Raw genomic sequence first — 18,615 nt, forward strand, 5'->3', positions numbered from 1 at the left:
ATGCTCTGCAAAGCTCCCGTACTCCCTAAGCCCCACGCTTCATAGAGGTGTCTGGACCTCAAGGGGCAGGCGAGTGCCCATGCTCACCAGCAGTGCCACCCGGAAATGGTAGGTGAATTCACGGAAGGACAGTATGGTTATGGGCCACTGGTGAGAGGTGCCCTGGAGAAAAAGGAGAGGGATCAGGGGATGCCATCCCAACTGGCATCTCTGCACTGTAGCCATGGCAGCCCCAGGATCTGGGCCAAGTTCTATGAAGGAGAAAAGTGGAGAGCTTCAAAGAGGTATGGGAGGGAACAGTCCTGCCTTGGGGAACAGTCGCTGCTACCCTCCACGGACTGCGCCAGGTGTCTCCCTGACCCCTGCTCCCCTACTGTGCTCACTGCGTCCTCCTGGCCATCATGCAGGGCTGCTGCTATCTCAGCTCACAGATGAGGAAACTGGGTCACTTGCCTACAAGTGGCACAGTGTTGCAGAGCTGGGGTTCAAGTCCACGTCTGTCTGGCTGACTCTCCTAAGGTGGCATGTGATCAGCCACACGCAGCTTGCCCATCTCCCACCTGAGGCTTTGGCCTGGTCTCTGGTGTAGGTTGGGACCTAAGCCCATGTCTAAAGAGTGTCTACCTAGGTGTTCTCTTTGAGGTGTTCTTGCCTCTCTGGGGCCTTCATCCACCCCTTCCTCTACTCAGGGTCCTTTCTGCATGTCCTTTCTCTCACTAGATTACATTCTTGGAAGTGGAAGCCCATCTCCTCCCCTCACTCTCACAGCTGGGGGCACAGGGCCTGAGACATAGGAGGCCCAAACAAGTATTTGCTGAGTAAACACATGAGTAGGCAAGAACTCTCCTAAATCTCTTCCCATGGCCTTGGGTCAAGGATAAACTAGAGTTCCACCAGCTACAGGTTATGTAGAGCTGAGCAGGTTGTACCGGAGTCCTCAGAGCTGGAAGGTGACAGGGCCCAGCCATTCAGTTCCCAGACCAGGAAGTAGCCCTGCACCTGGAACAGTGGGCTCTTCTAACACTGCAGGTCTGCCTGCCACTGCCCCACACTGCTCCTTCCCGCCTCTGCAGGCTCTACTCTGCCTCCCCAGAGACCCTCAGCCCTCCCTGCCATGGCTCCTGTCTCCATCATTGCATTCATCCCAGGTTAGTCCTTGTGGAACTGTTTTTGTCCCCAGGACTATTGCCACCACAGGAATGGAGCTGCTCAGCAGGGAGTGGATTGAACAAAGACCTGCATGCATGTCCCCCTTCCTGGGGCAGAGGCCCAGGCCCTGAGGTGTCCCTATGTAGACACCTGCACTTTGACTCCAGCTTCTTCTCCTCAAGTGTTTGGGGTCCACTGTCCAGAGAACAGGGTACAGCTGGCCCACAGCTTCCCAGCTGCCACCTACCTGGGTGTCCTGATGGGTAGGGAGAATCTGCGGGAGTGACCCGTCCTCACACGGCTTTTCCTTTGTCGTCAGGCTGCACAGCACCACCGACACAGGGGAAGAGGAGCTGGGGAAAGACCCAGTTAGCAGGGAATGGGGTTCCTGAGTCCTCAACTCCAGCGCCCTCCCAATCAGCCCTCCAGCCCAGAACAAGCACTGAACCTGGTGGCCTGGAAACCACACAGCCTTAGTGCTGGTACAGACCTTTCCCACCCACCAGCCGCTGAACCACAAAGCCTCCCTCCACCACGTTTCCTAGGACTACCACCTGGAAAATGTTATGGATGCTGGAGCTGGCCTTGGCTTTGGCCACTCTGAGGTTCTACTGGTTTCCTCTGGCTCCCCTCCCATCCCTCTGCTCCCTTCTCCAGTACTCACTTCATCTGCAGGGTCAGGCTGAGGTGGAGTGGGGTACTGCTACTGACAGGAATGTGGTAGGTGAAGTTTCCAGGCCTGAAGGGGCAAAGATGGCACCTCAGCCCATGACCATCCTACCAAAGCCTCTGCCCTCAAACCCCAGACTACCCCAGAACCCTTCAGAGCCTGGAAAGGGGCTTCCCTGTCTTGTAGGGAGGTTCCTCCCTGAGGGCACAAGAGCTGAGCATCTATACTGCCTGGGGTCACCTAAGGGCCCCCTGGAGTGAAGGGAGGAGACCACCCACCTGCAGGCACCCTGTGGAGCGCAGTACTGGGAGGTGATGGACATCGAGTTCTCCAGCACCTGGATGGAGGTCAGGGAGGGCACTGGGTCTGCAAGGAGAGGGGCTGCTGGGGCAGGGAGGAAGGTGAGGCGGGATACAAAGCAATCAGGTCTTTCCTTCCCCAACAGTCACCACACCTCAGTCCTTTCCAGACCCCACAATGGCCAGGATTATACCACACCTCTTTCCCAGCAGCCCTGGGACCAGTTAGTTCCCAGAGTTCTGAAATCTGCCTCCTCCAAAGAACCAGAACACCCAGAATCAGGGATGTGTCTTGTTCCTGGCATGTTCCTGGCCAGCTGTGTGCAGAAGCCTGTTCACACATCGTTTCCCACTCTGTTCAGTGGCGTCCACTGGGAGCCTGACATCAACCACGGAGGGCGCACTACAGGCGAATCAGGCTTCCCCTACTCCTGCCCCTGTCCCCTGCCCCAGAGAAATCTACCAACATGCCACCACTTGTGGCCCTCCACAGCAAACCCACAGACTGGCTAGCCATGAGAGGGTTGGAACTAAAGTGTGACAGAAAGGTGGGCAGCCAAGGCCCTCTTATTCATCTTGTTCACACCTGGGCTCATTGCTGCCTGACCCTTCCACCCAACAAGAGGGAAGATGGGCCCACTGGCCTCTGGACATTTGCTGGACCCCGTTCATTTTCAGTTCTTTGAGGCACAACCCAAGGACCCAGAATGCCGTGTGGAGCCAAAGAAACTGTTTGAAAACCTCTGCAATAAAAAGTTCTCTGGCTTTGTTAAAAATTAAGGCTTGAGTTTGGAGGAAAGTTGGGTAGACTCCACACAGCACCTTTCTCATCTTTGCATGGTGACAAAGTAGCCAGACTTAAGTTTGGCCAACCAGGAAGCGAATTCTAGGTGGAGCCACTGATCACTGTATGACCCTGGGCAAGTCCTTTTACCTAAGTCTCTATTTCCTCACCTAGACAGTGGGGACAGTTTCTCTCTTGCAGGAGTGTTGTGAGTACTTAAGGCTCCTGACGTGATCCCTGACACTTAGCACATGCTCAGAAAATGCTGTTGATGATAATTCTGCACCCGTGCATCATGTGACACGGCTGAAATGGGCCCTGGCCAGTAAGCCTTGCCAGGCCGGGCTGGGAAGTGTCAGGGGTGAGACAAGTACCTGGCTGGCTGTGAGTGGGCTGAGCAGGGCCCAGGCTGGTCCGGGGGGCTCCTCTGCGGGCCCGGCCATGGAGTCCAAGACTGGGGCTGTTCTTAGCCTTACTCTGCCCCCCAGGGAAGGGAACTGCAGGGCTGGCCACAGGTTCCATGCCCTTGGAATGTTTGGGGTGGCCAATGCCATTGGCTGAAATACTCCAAGACTTGGCTCTGATGTTGGTGACTGGCAGCTGGGCCATCTGGCTGGGGTCTGTGGATAGAACCAAGGATAGGCTGAGAGGAGGGGAGCTGGCTATCTCCTGTCCAGCTGTCTCTAGGGCCTCGAGGGAACCCCATGTGTCTCTTGGTATCCTTAGGGGAACTCCCCAGTCTTTTTTCTTCAACCCTCATTCTGGGTGACCTGAGACCCTCCCACCTATTAGTCTTTGGGGCCTTTCTCTGGATTCAGGGAAGCTGGACACCCCCACAACCCCCCCCACCACCCCTGGGTTAGCTGTACCTGAGTGGTTAATGCTGGGACTGGGGCTAGGTCTGGGGGTGGGACTATGGCCAGGGTTAAAACTGGAGTCAAGACTAGGGTCCGAGGCAGGGCTGGAGGCGGGTGAAGAGCAGCAGACGACAGGGCAGGGGTGGCTGGAGCACAGGTCCAACGTGCGGATAGCTGGATCTGGGGCCGAGCTGCTCAGGCTGGTCGTAACTGAGGAAGACGGCGGTGGTGTGAGCTGGAGGAGGGCAGCAGAGCCCCACCCAGAACACAGCCACCTGCCCCTTCCCACCCCTCCACACCTGCCTGATACGCACCCAGCAGCAAAGAGGGCTGTGTGCCTGGCAACCCAGTGGTCACAGGGGACTGTCGGAGCTGAGTGGTTCCAAAACTCTGGCTGGACCTGCTGGGGAAGGGTGGGCTGAGCTCAGAGCGGCTGGAGGAGACTGGGAGTCCCCGAGAAGCAGGAAGGCTGGGAGGAGGCGGAGAGGGAAGTTGGAAAGGAGGCAGGAAAGGGGCAACAGGAGCCAGAGGAGGGAGGGCACTTGGTCAGACACGTACCATGGGCACATGGCCTCACTCCCCCCAGGGTGCTGGGGCCGGAGCAAGGCCAGGAGACAGGAAGTAGACACGGCAAAAGAGCTAGGGGGCAACACAGAGATCAAGAGGGAGACAGGTGCAGGGGAGGAGAGAAAGAAAAGACACAGTCAGAGGTAGACCCGGGGCTGAGGGTGACAGAGGGCAGACAGAGTCCAATGTCCTGCCCTGGCCCTCCTGCATCCCCTGTTCCAACCAGGGCCCCTCAGCTGGCCGATCTGGGGGAGCACTGAATTGGCCAGAGAGAAACCTTGGTGTCAGCAGGGACAGGGATCTGTTGCCCACCATCCAGGGAGACCCTCCCTTCCGCCCCAGCTACCCCTAGCAGGCTCAGAGCCTAAGATTGAACCCCTTTAGAGACAGCTTCCATGGATCCTCTGACCCTGGGCTCTCCGCCAAAGCCCCATCTGACATGGGGACTTAACAGCAGCCTGACCTCCAGGGACATACCCATCAGTATCCACCAGGTCTTCCTCGGTGCGCAGGCTCAGCACATACAGTGTGGACATGGACACCACGCTGGGAGCCATGGAAAAGGGTCACCGTTAGAGCTGGAGGCACATTAGCACCCTCTCTTTATGGTATTACCTATGATTCTTGGCCCCAGGGACAGGGCTCCCAAGTGATGCCCAAATGGATCTCCCTAACCCTGGAAAGAGGAGACAGAGGAAGCAGCCCACCTGCCCGCAAAGCCTCAGCCACTAGATCTTCCAAGCCACATCTCCCTCTCCTCTCCTTGGGCCTGGGCTAGTGGTCAGCTGACCCCACTGAGCAGCTCTGTTCTCTCAGTCAGCCACCCCCACAGCCTGGGCAACAAGTCACCTGAAGGCCATGACCACCACCAGGGCAATGATAGTTCCCTGCAGGAAGCGCTGGCTGATGCAGGCCTGGTCTGGCACCACTGATGACGACTGAGAACCAGGAGGAAAAGGGGAAGCAGCAGAAGAGGGCAGAGTTAGGAAGCCTGCAGCCTTACCCTATCCAGGGGTCACCCTTTCCCCCAGGGGCAGAGGGAGCAGAAGAAGAAACGGCTTGGGAGGCTAAGAATTGGGGCGGGGGAGAACCAGGAGTCAGGCTGCAGAGGGGAAGCCGGAAAGGCAGGCCACGGGATGGAAAAGTCCCCGCCCGACCTCTCTGCCACCCAGCACCCACCCTCACCTTGCTGGCCACCTTGGGGGGCCTCTTCTTGTGAGGAACGCTGCCTGCCCGGCTAAACTGGCTCCCTGTGTGGCTGCAGTAAGAGGGCCACGGTCAAAGGTGCCTCTTGGAAGGGGGCCTTGCCCTCCCTGCCCCATGCCATGCCCCCACCTGAAGGCCCCCGAGCTGCCAGTGGACTTGAGGCTGTCGAGGCGCCGCAGTTTGGCCAGCTTGTGGCTCCAGCGCTCCAGCTCGTCGATGCGCGTCTCCAGGTTGTCCGTCAGCTTGCAGAGCTCCTTCACGGCCCCCACGTTCTCCATGAAGATGCGCTCCTGCCAGGGCCAAGGGCCAACCTTGAGGGCACAGTCAGCCCCGGGGCCCAGGCTGCAGACCACTGAGGAGCAGAGCAGAGCCCCACTCTGCACTGCCACCTGGAAGCCCCTGAAGCCTCCTACCTGGTGTGGGCCTCCCTTCCCCTGTGCTGGCTCCACACTGCATCCCTGCTGCACCTTGCCTGAACGGCCCTCCTTGCTGTCGGAATCAGAGCTCTAGCCTTCAGAGGCACCCCACAGCTTGGGTCTGCCCCTGGTGACCAGGTATCTCAGACTTGGGCACTTTCCTACTCAGATGAGCCTCCTCAGTGCCCAGCCTCATGTCACGTTAAGTTAGAAATGTCACATAATAAAGAACACATTCAGGCCTCGATAGCCGTGACAGTGGCTCACTACCCATGTTTAACAAGGGAGGAGATGGCTCTCAGCAAGGTTCTCCTGTCCCAGACCTCATGGCCTCTCCTAGCCAAGTCCACCTGGAGAGCTGGCACCCTTCCCTGTGAGGTAGGATGGGGCTCTGGAGGCAGCATGAGACTGGGCTGTGCCTGCCCCTCTCCAGAGCCCTTCAGGTCCCACCTTACTGACCTTGTTCACCACCAGGAAGTTCTCTATGGTTTTCCCGTTGGCAAAGACCACATCTCCCGTGTCCTTCACAGCCTCGGGCAGGATCTCCTTCACCTCCTGAGCGATGACACCTGGGGAGAGACAAGCCAAGAGGATGGGCTGACTGCCTGCAACTCTTCAACTTAGAGGGGGGCGGGAGTGATTTTGGTTTTGTTTGGATACTGAGGATTGAACCAGGGGTGCTTTACCACAGTGCTACACCCCCAGTCCTTTTTATTTTTTGAGACGGGGATCTAATTAAGTTGATGAGGTTGGCCTGGAACTTGCAATCCTACTGCCTCATCTCCTGAGCCGCAGGGATTACAGGCATGGGTCACAACGCCTGGCAAAAGGTGGATTTTGGAAAGAGGGACCAGAGATTTGGGTTCCAAGGAGCCCTGGGCAGTGTCTGCCTCCTACAAAGGTTCACAGGGTCGCAGCTCCAGGGCTCAAGACGTGGCGTTCCAGAGGTGGGGTGGGTTCCTGGAAGTAAGGACCTCAGGGGAAGGGGCAGGATTCCAAGAGGATGAAGGCAGGAATTTATGAGGGGGGGGGCCCTGGGCCGAGATTTTCGGACTTTGTTAAGGGGTGAAGTTCCAGAACGCCAGGTGGCGCGATTTTCCAGGGATTAAGGGGAGGGGCTTCTAAGGACAAGCTTCCTGGGGCGGAGTTCCAGGGGTCAAGGAAGGATTTCTGAAAGCAGAATTTCCAGGGAAGAGGGACAGAGAGTCGGAGCCGAAGGCAGGGGCCGAGGCTGCTGAAGGCTGAGGGGTGATCCCAAAACCCAGTCTGTGGGGGGGGGGCGGGGTCCCTACCCGTCTCTGGCGTGGTGGCCTCGATGCCCGCGCTGGCCGCGAACTCGGGCTTGTATCTGTAGTGCACCAGCCGCATGCGCGAGATCCTCTTCAGCTGCTCGGTGGTGTCCACCTGCCAGGGGACCCCGGGCTAAGACTGAACCCTCGGCCCCTGCGACTGGCCAGAGCAGGCCCGGGAGCTAAGAAGGACTGAGCATGCAGTGTGGAGAAGCGACCCCGCTACCCGGCTCACAGATGGAGACCCAGGGACAGCCCCGCCCTTCCACCTGGCCCAGCTTCCTCCCTGGAAGCCCCGCCCCAAGGCCCCGCCCCCACCTCCTGCACGTGCTCCTTGGCCCGCAAGTCCGAGGGGTGCATGAGCGAGCCCATGACCTTGACGTTGCCATGCACAACCAGAGCCTCGTCAGGCCTGTCGGTGTTGATGCCCACACGACCATGGTGGAAGACAGTATCGGGCACCTGCGCCCGCTGCCACAGCACATCACTGTCGCTCTCAAACTGACCTGGGTTGGAGGCCTAGGGCAAGTTGGGGCTGAATCAGTCCTGGAGGATGGGGGACCTGCCTGACCATGGGAAAGGGGAAACACCACAGCAACCCCTCCTAGTCCAGCCAGGGCTCTCATCCCACCATGCCCAACTGTCCTGCTCATTGTGACAACTTTTAGTCATATGTGGTATGCCAGAGGCTACCAGGTTACCAGGCTCCATGCTTTACTATGAAGGAAATAACTTGCTGGGAAAGGGTGAGCGTTGTGCCCGGGGAACACAGCCAATACCCAGCAAAATCCACACACTATTCCTAACTCCTCAGTACCGGGCATCTCTTCCTGGTGCCCTTTCTTCCAGCTCTGGGGAGGACTCTTTACCCCTGAAGGGAGGTGGCCCTTACCCTCACGATGATGCGCTCTGAGATCTGGGCAGCCAGCGTGTAGTTCTGGTTCTGTGCATGAGCCTGAAGGGCCACCACCAGCATGAAGTACCTGGGACACACAGGAGGCTCAGAGGTGCTTAGGTTCCTGCCCATCTGTCCCTGGCCACCCCTTCTGGGCCTTGTGTGCAGTGTACATAGCTCCCGGGTCTCAACCCACCCTCAAAAAGTGGCATTAAAGGGGCTGGGGCTGGGGCTCAGCGGTAGAGCACTCGCTTAGCACCTGTGAGGCCCTGGGTTCAATCCTCAGCACCACATATAAATAAATAAAGTAAACATATTGTATCCAACTACAACTAAAAAAGTAAATTAAAAAAAAGTGGCATTAACAGTACATTACAAAGGAACCTGAGCCTCCACTAGGGGGCAGAAGTCCCCAGGACCCACAGTGGGGAAGCAGAGGACTGCTTCTGAATCCAGAAGCCAGGCTTGTGCCCCTCTGATGATCTTAACTCAGTGAAGGGCTCTGAACCTCAAGCCCCTAATCTATGAGATGGCCAGTCTGTGACCTCGGCCACTGGCAGGCCCCATGGGTGGTGTCTTCCTGACCCTGCTGCTCAGAGCAGAGCAGCTCCTGGGGCAGGGGCCCACCCTGCTCACCTCTGGTCAGGGTTGGGCTTGCCTTTCTTGCGCATGTTGTTGGCAGTGGTCTCACTGAAGTGCAGCCGTCCCACAGTCACCTTTGTGACCTGCTCAGGAGGCAGATTGACCCTGCAGAAGAGGGGCAGGGTGCTCAGGGGGGAGGGAGGGAGGCTGTCAAGAACCAGGCCACAGAGGGATACACAGGCCAGGAGCATTCGGGAGGTGGACACTCTACCTGGCCCCCTCAGTTCCCAAGCCAGCTCCAGGGGAGGCCCTTCCAGCACCCGCCACCCCCACCAGACACTCACGTGACAGGGTTGAAGGGCCGCTTGCTTCGGTCTGACTGAGACTGTTCAATGTTGATAGACTGGTTCAGGGCCTCCAACTGGGTAGGATAGAGAGCAGCAGAGGCTCAGAGTGGGTCTCCCCACCTGCTCCTGCCCTCCTTCATCCTCTCAGCCTGGGCCTGGCCCAGCAAGAACCGGGGGGTGAGGGAACGGAGCAGAGCTCGACCCTCAGCCTCCCTACCCCACAAACTCAGGGGCCGTCTATACAGCAGCACCTGACACACCACACCACCCCACAGCAAGTGCGCATGTAGCCACCACGCTCCACCATGCCCCACTGCTGCATGATGGAGCACACATGGTCACCGTGCATCCTCCCCTTACGCTCACAGCCCCTCCCACACACCCACACCTACATGCTCCCCACCTCCACCCCTCCATGAACACTGGCTGAGCCACTCATGACACTGAGGCAGACAGAGCTGGGGGACCTCCCAGGGACCTCTCTGGCTCCAGATCAACCACAGAATGGCTGTCCCATAGGGCCCCTAAGGGCAGGCTTCCTGAGCATGAACCAGTGTGGAGTCTGCCAGGAGGAGGAGGAGGATGGGTTGGAAGCCGCCTAGGGGAAGGCAGGGGCTGGGAGGGAGGGAGAGAGGGAAGGGCTGGCTCCGAGGAGCTGGTGGGCTCACTGGGAAGCTGTGGCTGTGCTGGGAGAACACTGGGGTTTTGGAAGAGTGGGGCATGCCATTACCACCTGTGTCACAAGTCAGGGCCACTCGGGCAAGGAGCAGGGATGACGGGGACAGGGAAGAGGCCAACGGAAGGAGGGGAGGAAGGGGGCCTAGGCGAAAGGGTGCTCCAGGAGAACTGCAGGGCCAGGTGCAAGATGAGGTCAGTGCGACAGGGCCCCCACGTCTATGGCTTGGGTGACCAGGACCCTGGACTCCATTCCCTGAAGGGGAACTCTGGGTGGAAGCAAGGTCGCAGGGACGCAGAGCTGAGGTGGCTACAGAGGGGCCAGGAGGTGGGTCTTGGTTGAGGATGCAGACTTGAGGTCACGGAGTGGAGAAGGACGAAAGAGCATGAGATGGTCACGGGCAGCCCCCGGGAGAAGAGGCGGAGGCCCCGGCTGCGGGGCGGGCTTGGTCACGGAGTTCCTCCACAACGCTCTGGCCCTCCTGCCCGCCCTCCTGGCTGAACCCCAAACCTGCCTTCACTCCATGCAGCTTCAGGTAGAAGCAGTCGAGGGGCTTGAGGCCCTCGGGCGTCTTGACGTACTTGGGCTCCCCCAGCATGCCGATGTACACCGTCACCTGGAAGTGGTTCTTCTTCTGGCACACGAAGGCGTCGTCCCCCACCGAAAAGTTGAAGCCCTTGTCAGCGTCCACACGGTAGGTGAGCATAGGCCTGGGGGACAGGTGAAAGCCAGGCCTGGAATGTCACTCCCTCCCCTACACACCCTGTTCCAAAGCAATTTCCTGTTCTCTACCTCAAGATCCTCAAACCACCAATGGTGCTGTCCCCACTTCCCAGAAAAGAAAACTGAGTCCCCAGGAGGATTCACGTGCAGATGTCAACTCCTCGGCAGATGATCTTTCCTCGACATGCCTGGTGATGAGGGTGCAGGGCAAGTCCCTGAGGCCCACCAAGCAGGAAGGAACTCCTGAGGAGGGGGCTTGATGGCCCTCACCACATGTGGCTGGTTCCCAGAAGGCTGCCGAAGCCCCCTCCCTCATGGGAATGGGGTGAGAGGGGCTGCATCTGCAGAGCCTCAAGGCAAGTGACAGCTGGTTGCCATGGAAACTGTGGAACCAGGCGCCAGCTCTGCTGCAGGCAGGTCCAGCCCGGCCCCCCCACGTGTTCAAGTCCCCACACACCCTCGTCTGATTCCTGGGTCTGCCAGAGCAGGGAGGGGCACTTCTGGATGCCCCCTCAGACTCAGCGGGAGTTTGCCCTTCTTTTGCTGGAGATAGTAGCAATCTGGTCCCTTTGGGGACCTCCAGGTGGCAGTAAAGAAGGCAAGTGTTATCCTATGGCTTTGCCACCGTCACCCAGGTCACAGGAGTGCCTGGTGCCTGCCTGGAGGAAGGTGGGTGGGGACAATGCTTCCAGACTCATGGGAAGAGGCCTCTGGGCCTGGCCTAGGCCTACAGGAAGGCCTGGGCTCCCGGCCTCTCCTCCTGGGGCTCCACCCACCTGCTCAACCCAGCAAAGAGTGGAGATGGTGCCTGGGCTACACAGCACCTCTGCTGCCAGCTTCCTAACCCAGGGTCCTGGGATGACAGGTTGGCCCAACGCGTATCAAGTGCACCTTGTAAGAGTAGAGGGCTTCCTCCCCAGGCCAGACTGCGCTCCCATAGACACCCCCTCCCACACCAGCTGACCTCATGGGATGCTTGAGCTGCCATAGCAGCTGGACCACTCCCTAGCCCTGGGGTCTGCTGGCTAAGAATCCCACACAGCCTGGGGCGCCCAACCCCAAGAGACTGGTCAGCGCCCCAGCCACCCCGCCAGGCCTGGAAGTGTCCAAAGTGGGTTGAGGGGAGTTGCTCTCTCACCTACACACCAGCCTTTGCGGGGGACAAGGGGAGTGCTCCCCACAGGGCTCCTGGCCTAGAGCCCAGGAAGCTGAATCCACATGACCAGACAGACCCTGACCGGGTCCTGCCCAACCCCCTCCACAGGGAGGGGGCTCTGGAAGGGCCCTGCTTACACTCAGCTTCCGGCTACCTTCCTGGAACGCAGGCGGAGGAGGAGTAGGTGGAGGGGGAGGCGGAGTCTGGAAACACCCACTGCCCACTTCCTCCAGACTGGCCGCCCCAGCACACACCACCTCCTGGGGAGGCCTGGGGCTGGCCTGGCTCTTTCTTGAGCCCGTTTGCTCTTCCGTAAAATGGGATCATCCTGTACCCTGGGTGCTCCCAGGCCCTGATCTAGGACCTCGATGAGATCCAGAGCGTCCTAAGATGGGGTGGCCGGGGGACACTGATCACTCACAGCTCCTTGTAGTTGGCATCGTACAGTGTGGCCCACTTGTTCTGCTGATGGGGCTGCCACTTGATGGACTGGTAGTTGGGGTCCAGGTAGGAGCCACTGAGACTATCATTGTCCTGCAGGAGACCTGAAGGAAGGGGACACCCACGTGGGCCCTGGTCTCCAGGCCCCACTCCCAACTCCAAGGGAGGGCCAGCCACGTACCTGGTGAGGGTGCACCTGGAGGGTGCCACGGCGGTGTCTGGACCCGGGCAATGCTGAGCGGCAAGGAGCCGGGGCCCGGTGAGAGTGGGCCCTGGGGAGGCCAGGGTGGGGAAGGGGCTCGCGCAGGGTGTGGGGGCAGCGCTGTCACGGTCCCAGGCTCCTGTTTGATCATCCCATTCAGCATCTGGGCATTGAGGGTGTTGGGGGGCGAATCTGAGTGCTTCCTCTTCTTGGAGGGGTGTGTGGGGAGCCTGGGGAGGCAGAGGTGTGCGCCGTGGGGGCTGGCTCTCTCTGAGCCCCCTGCCTTTGTGCAGTGCCCACTCCTCTCCCCTCTCCCTGCTGTCTTAACAGGCTGGGCACAGCCCAGAGGACACTCCCTCCAGGAAGCCCTGGGACGTGGCCTCCTCAGCACTCCCACCACTGGTCAGCGTTGTCATTCTCTCTCTGTCCCTCTTCCCCACGGGCTAGACCGTGGCATCCAGGAGGACAGGAGGCACACCTGACTGGTCTGTGTGTCTCCAGCAGGCCCAGCAAAGGCCCGGCACACATCAGGTGACAGATTTCTTATAGCATCACTCCTTCTAGAGGGGCTCTGCAAGCAGCCTTCAGAGTCAGACCACACAGGGCCTGGACCACAAGGCCAGGTGGGGAGTTTCCCGAGGCAGGGGACAGGCGCAGGTTTGGGTGACCTGCACAGCACTCCTTTCCCCATCTGGTTAGAATTTTTTTTTTTCTTGGTAGGAATTGAACCCAGGGGTGCTTAACCACTGAGCCACATCCCCAGCCCTTATTTTATTTAATTTGGAGACAAGGTCTCATTAAAGTGCTTAGGGCCTTGCTAAATTGCTGAGGCTGGCCCTTGAACTTGCAATCTCCTGCCTTAGCCTTCCAAGCCGCTGGGATTACAGGTGCCACCACGCCCAGCTACAAAATGTTTTGAAGAAGACTCTTTCCTTGAACTTTATAAATCTTTGATGAAATTTCAATGCGCAACACAGATATAAAGTCATGGAAGATAAAAACAGATAAAAATGACGAGTGCCCAGGTTGGAGTCAGAGCAGGGTGCTTAGGTCCAGGCCAGGAACCTCCTTAGGTTGAGGAGGACTCCAGGATCGGCTGGAAACCACCTGTGCCTGGGTAAGAGTATCGCCACAGGCTCAGTTCCTGGCTCTGCCCTCTCCTGGAGGCACGATCTGGAGGAGCCACTTTCCCTCCTCAGAACCTCAGTTTACCTCAGTGGAAATGTCAGTCCTGAGCAAGTAGCCGCTGTAAATCCCCCAGGGCATTACTGGGCACTTAGGTATAAATAGGTTGCCCCCCCATCTTCCCTGCAGAGCCCCTGCCCCCTACAGTGTGTCCCCACCCCCTCCCCCTCTGGCGGCCTGCACCTGCTCTGCCCCTCACTCTCCGCGGGGGCTCCCAGCCTTACTCAGCTCCGTGCTGCTGCAGCAGGTGCTGCAGCATCTGGGACTGCTGGGTGTGGTGGAGATCCGCAGGCACCAGACCCGGCCCCATGGCAGCATACGGCGGGATTGGGGGCTCGGCCTTCATGTACAGGTCCCGCTGCAGGACAGGGTAGTGAGGTGGGGGCGGCGGGGGCGGCGGGGGGCCTGGCAGGTGGGCTGGAGGTGGGGGCGGGTGCTCCAGGCGGGAGGGCACCCCCACGTGGCACAGGGTCTCAGGGGTTATTGTGCGTAGGAGATGGGGGTCTGTGGGAGAGATGGGGGTTGGGTATCAGAGAGCACCCTCACTCTGGTTCCAGACACCGATCTCCCTAGGCAGGGTCTCCAGCTTCCACCCCCTCCTGAGCCAAGTCCCCAAGCCCAGGGGCCGGGGAGTTAGCTGGTCACTAGAGCCTGGGCAGGGAAGCAAGACCCTGTGCAGGAGGACCGTGGCCTTTGCCCTGCCCTTGCCGGTTCTTTTAAGATGAGGCAGGCCCAGCTCCCCAAGAAGATCCCCATCTCAAGGTTCCTCCAGGCCCCCAGCTCCTCTCAGGCCTGACCCTCCTTTGGCCTCAGGAAGGGGAGTCTGGAGACCCCCAGCCCCTTCTCGGCTGCAGGCGGGCCCTCCTCCCTGCAGCAGCCCCTCTCCTGGGCTCCAGGGGCCAGCCCCCCACTGGCCGGAGGGGGAGGCCGGCTCCCATTGTTCCCCAGGAGGCATTCCAGGGATGTTTTGGGTAAGATAAACAGAACTCTTGACCCCTCTTCAGGCTGTGGGGAGCCAGCTGCCCGTGGTCATTCTGTTCTTGACCACCTGGGGGCCACTGCACCCCTAAGCACCCCCGTAAGGGGAGGTGGGCCCAGCGGTGGTAGGCCTCTGCTCAGACTGCACCTGGGCCTTCCCAGCCGTCCACTTACCGCCGAAGGGCGCGTCCATGATGGCGCAGGCGGCCAGGCGGTGGCATCTCCGGCAGGGACACTTGCTCGGAGGCAGGGCCGGGCTCCCCACCCGCCCGTGGGGAACAATAGCCAGCGCCGGGCAGTATTTGACCAGCGATAATCTCGGCCCGTTGGGCAGCCGCTGGCCCCCTCCCTCCCTGGCTCCCTCCCTCTCCTCCCGATAAGGCTGCCCCAACCAGCCCCAACCACTGGTGCACACCAGCGGGGAGGCGGTGCCCGCGACTCACCGTTCACCTGCTGCGGGGAGTAGGCCTCGGAGCCCGAGTCTGGGGGCGAGTCCGGCAGGGTGCTGCAAGGACCGGAGGAGGGGCTGTTGGGCCAGCGGCCGGGTCCCCAGCCCTCAGGCCGGGCAGCCCCTCTGTGAGTTGGGGTCCACAGACACCCCCCAGAGGCTGGAGTCACCCTACGCTTTCTCTGTGCCACCTACCTTGGTGTGCCTGGCAGGGTCAGGTGATGAATTGTGGGTGGGGGCCTTGGGGTCTTGCCTAGGATCTAGGATCCCCTCAGACCTAATGGCCCCTGTGGACTGGTAACCAGGTCCCTGATGATGACACAGGGACTCAAGGACCCCCTCCCTAGGGGCCTAGGCCTGCTCCCCTCTCCCTGTACCCACCAGAGCTGTTCAGCTTCCCAGAGGCACTGGGCCTGGGTGCCGGGCCTCAGTAGTTCAGCGGGTCACTGGGGGCTGCCCTGCCAGGCAGGTGTGGGCTGGGCAGGGAGCCAGTTCTGTTGGGCCTGGCTTTTTGTTTCCTTGCAAGTTTTATTTTATCAGTGGTTCAGCAAAAAGAACAAACTCAAGCCCCAGAGGTCAACACGTCCTGTGTGAGCCCTGTGCTTGCCCAGCAAGAGGAGGGGCTGTGGCCTCCGAGCAAGGAGGCTATTTGGCCATCCCTGGTCCCCTTACCCAGAGACTCCCCTCCATGGTACCCAGGGAACTGCCAGAAGGGACTCGGAGCCATCATGGACACAGCCTGCGCTCACCCTGGAGTCCCAGGGCATCCCTGGACAAGCCACCTGTCCCTTTGGTCCTTGTTTACAGATCTATGAAAACAACCCAAGAATGCAGACCCTAAAACAAGGCTGTGTGAGGTGACACCAAAAAGCAGGTGGGGACTGGCACCATACTCTCCCCACAGCCTCGGGGCCCGTGGGCGGATCCTGGTTTGTCCAGCTCCAAGTCCACCTGCCACCTCTCTCTGCACTTCCTGACAAGGGCCTTGAGTTAGGGTCTTTCCCACCATCCAGTCTCTGCCACCAAACGTCCTGGGTCCACTGCACTTTTCATTCTTTCTTCTTAAATTTATCTCGCTTCTCCTTATGCCTGTATTTGGTGATTGATTGATTGGTTGGTTGATTGATTTCTTCCCAGCACTGGTCACTGGTGTCGGAACCTAGAGCCTGCCCATGCAGGGAGAGTGCCCTACCACTGAGCCACACCTTCAGCTCTGTGAGGTATTAATACCTCTCTCCCCGTCTCAGCAGCAAACCCACCTAGGCCTGGGTCCCTGTGTGGCTCTGGACAAGCCCTCTTTCCTTTCAGAGCCATCAGAATCCTCTAGGAGGAGCTCCTAAGGCCGGCATCAGGGTCCCCCCAGAGCAGGGTCCCCACACACAGACACTGGGGGGCAGTCAGCGGGCACTAGCTGAATCTTGGTTTTCTCCTCTCTGCCTTCAGGCCTCTGTGTCTCAGGAACAGTGGCATGGCCTCAAACCGCCAGCCTGCCATCTGCTGCAAAGGTTCAGCCCTGGCACCCCAGCCTGGCCACTATCAGCCCGGGACTTGGGAAACCCTGCCAATAGCGTCCCAGGGCTACTATCCCCCCTGCACACCCCTCTGCTTACTCCCACCTGGCCCTCAGGAGGAAGCCTCTGGGGCTCCCTTAACAGAGAAGGAGGCTGTAGATCACCAGGGCAGGAGGCCGGCACAGGAGCCACAGCCAGGCTACCTGGGCACAGTGTGGTTCCTGCCCCGCACTCCAGCCCTCTCCCACCCAGACACAGGGTCCCTGCCCATGCCCAGGCTGGGGAATCCGAACTTCTCCCAGCTCGTCTGCAGAGCACGGCACACCCATGTTCTCTGCCTCTCCCCACGAGCCCGTGGGGTCAGGGGTCGCCCTGGAGTCTGGCTAGGCTGGTGGCCACCTGGATCCTTGGTTGAAGCCAGGCCAAGGCTCAGCCAGGGTCAGTCCACTGGTGTGGACTCCTCAGAGAGATGCGGGGAGCCAGGTTGGGCCCGGGAGAGTGAGGCTGTGTTGGGATGAGATGTGGCTCCGGGGACCACACATGAGCCCCAGGCAATTCCCAGGGCCACAGAAAATGTCAAGTGCACGCACCTGGGCCTGGACGGGGCTGTGGAGGTGTTTGGGTACCTGGGTTTGTGCCTGTGTGTGCTGGGGTTCCCAGGGATGGAAACAGAGGAGGCCTCCAGCCCCGCCCGCGCCTGTCCACGGTGCTCAGAGACGTTTCTAGCACCTCATCAGCCCTCCTCACAGCCTGGCTCAGACCCCGCCGGCTGCCCACTGGTCCACCGCGGGGCAACCCATGGCCTGGGCCCTGTCTGCTGCCAGCACCTTCAGGCCTGAGGCCACCAGGCGCAGGTTTCCCACTCCATCCGCTCCCCGCCCTCACTCACCCTGGGGCATAGGGAGCCTTGGGCTCTGCCTTGATGGGGGGCCCCGAGCCCCCCAGGAAGGGCTTCGGGGCGGCGCCCATGCCGTTGTTGTTGTTGCAGTTGAGTGGGGCACTGTAGCTCGGGGGCGGGAGGGGACCGTGGCGCACCGGGGAGGGTCCACCCCCAGGGGAGCTCAGGTGGTGGACCCCACTGGAGCCCGGGGCTGCAGGCTGCCCGTGGGGGAAGGAGGCCGCGCTGGCTGGAGCGGAGATGTCAGGGAAGCAGCTGCGGAGAAGGGACGAGGTCAGCCCAGCCGTGGGCCGGGCCTGGGAAGCGGCCGCCCCTCCCGAGGGAACTGTGCGGATGGCAGAGGGCGCCATGTGGGAGAGGGGGAGGAGCAGCTTTCCGAGGTGGGACTGCGGGGTCTGCGCAGAGGGTGAGCAGCGGCTGGCCAAGGGGCCGGGGACTCACAGGTCCGAGGCGTCCTCCTTGCCGATGTACTCCTCCAGGATGCTGGTGTCGATGTTGGAGGGCTCCAGGGCGCCATTGATGTCGTGGCCTGCAGGGAGTGGGGAGCTGGGCTAGAGGGCCACAGCCCTGGCGACCCTACGCCTCGGGGCTCCGTCCCCCCCCAGGCCCAGCCTTGCAGACCTAGGCCCCAAGCTCTTCCCCTCTGTGTGTCCAGGCGGGGGTCCTTCACTGGCCACCCTGACACCCTTCAGGAGGGACTGATGATTCCCCCCCCCCCCGGCCCACAAGGCCACCTCCAACCTCCAGGGAGGTGAGAGGCCCAGAGTGTAGATCTGGGGACGAGGGGGACACCCTTGCACCCCCGCGCTCCTTTCTGGATTGGTGACATGAGCCACAAATTTCCCTCTCCTCTGTAGCATGGGGTGCCTGTCCCCGTGTCTGTGGGACTGTGAGAGCAAACGAGGTGCTTTGGGGAGCTGAGGCCCACTACCCTCCATGGCTCAGATGCAGCACGGGTTGTCCTGCCCTGTCCTCCAGGATCCAGACAGCCCAGCTGCGGGCACGTGAGCAGGACCACACCTCCTGGGGGGCCCGGGAGTGGGGAGCCACCTGCAGCTGGCTCCACTGCAGTCACAGGGCTCCTCTGACCCCTTGGTCTGAGAGGCAGAGGCCCACAGGGAGGAGGGCTTGCCCTGTCCCACAGCGGGGTTCCACGGAGCTCAGGGTTCTGCTCTCCACTGTGGCCCTTTCTGGGCCCTCCCTGCTGGCCCCGGCCCCATGAAGGGGAGGGACTCAGAGAAAAGGCAGTCCAGGCTCCTGGGCATCATGAGGGGGGGAGAGGGGGTTGGCGCTGGCCTTTCCTCTCCCAGGGTCACCTTGCGGGGGGAGCCAGAGG

General features: G+C 60.4%; 1 protein-coding gene across 7 annotated transcripts in view; it reads right to left on the reverse strand.

The window, feature by feature from the left end:
- Window positions 1–18,615, reverse strand: part of Myrf (myelin regulatory factor) — a 30,851-nt gene that overhangs the window by 2,546 nt on the left and 9,690 nt on the right. The window contains exons 2-26 of one of the 7 annotated variants that reach the window (XM_046445563.1): window positions 17,721–17,808; window positions 17,271–17,534; window positions 14,866–14,927; window positions 13,669–13,948; window positions 12,239–12,489; window positions 12,038–12,161; window positions 10,252–10,447; window positions 9,059–9,135; window positions 8,769–8,879; window positions 8,130–8,220; window positions 7,556–7,756; window positions 7,241–7,352; window positions 6,408–6,517; window positions 5,662–5,822; window positions 5,512–5,584; window positions 5,176–5,264; window positions 4,804–4,872; window positions 4,318–4,398; window positions 4,074–4,159; window positions 3,772–3,969; window positions 3,277–3,522; window positions 2,098–2,203; window positions 1,814–1,888; window positions 1,397–1,502; window positions 88–162 (exon numbers count right to left, since the gene is read on the reverse strand). In XM_046445563.1, coding sequence (XP_046301519.1) covers window positions 88–162; window positions 1,397–1,502; window positions 1,814–1,888; window positions 2,098–2,203; window positions 3,277–3,522; window positions 3,772–3,969; window positions 4,074–4,159; window positions 4,318–4,398; window positions 4,804–4,872; window positions 5,176–5,264; window positions 5,512–5,584; window positions 5,662–5,822; window positions 6,408–6,517; window positions 7,241–7,352; window positions 7,556–7,756; window positions 8,130–8,220; window positions 8,769–8,879; window positions 9,059–9,135; window positions 10,252–10,447; window positions 12,038–12,161; window positions 12,239–12,489; window positions 13,669–13,948; window positions 14,866–14,927; window positions 17,271–17,534; window positions 17,721–17,808 — 3,332 coding nt within the window. Of the gene's footprint in view, window positions 1–87; window positions 163–1,396; window positions 1,503–1,813; window positions 1,889–2,097; window positions 2,204–3,276; window positions 3,523–3,771; window positions 3,970–4,073; window positions 4,163–4,317; window positions 4,399–4,803; window positions 4,873–5,175; window positions 5,265–5,511; window positions 5,585–5,661; window positions 5,823–6,407; window positions 6,518–7,240; window positions 7,353–7,555; window positions 7,757–8,129; window positions 8,221–8,768; window positions 8,880–9,058; window positions 9,136–10,251; window positions 10,448–12,037; window positions 12,162–12,238; window positions 12,490–13,668; window positions 13,949–14,865; window positions 14,928–17,270; window positions 17,535–17,720; window positions 17,809–18,615 lie in introns of all 7 variants that reach the window. The other 6 variants (XM_058579573.1, XM_058579572.1, XM_058579571.1 and 3 more) reach the window with 6 other exon arrangements.

Source organism: Marmota monax, unplaced genomic scaffold (assembly GCF_021218885.2).
Source record: "Marmota monax isolate L192 unplaced genomic scaffold, Marmota_monax_Labrador192_F-V1.1 WCK01_AAM20220418_F8-fsc00038, whole genome shotgun sequence".
NCBI classification, from domain to species: Eukaryota; Metazoa; Chordata; class Mammalia; order Rodentia; family Sciuridae; genus Marmota; species Marmota monax.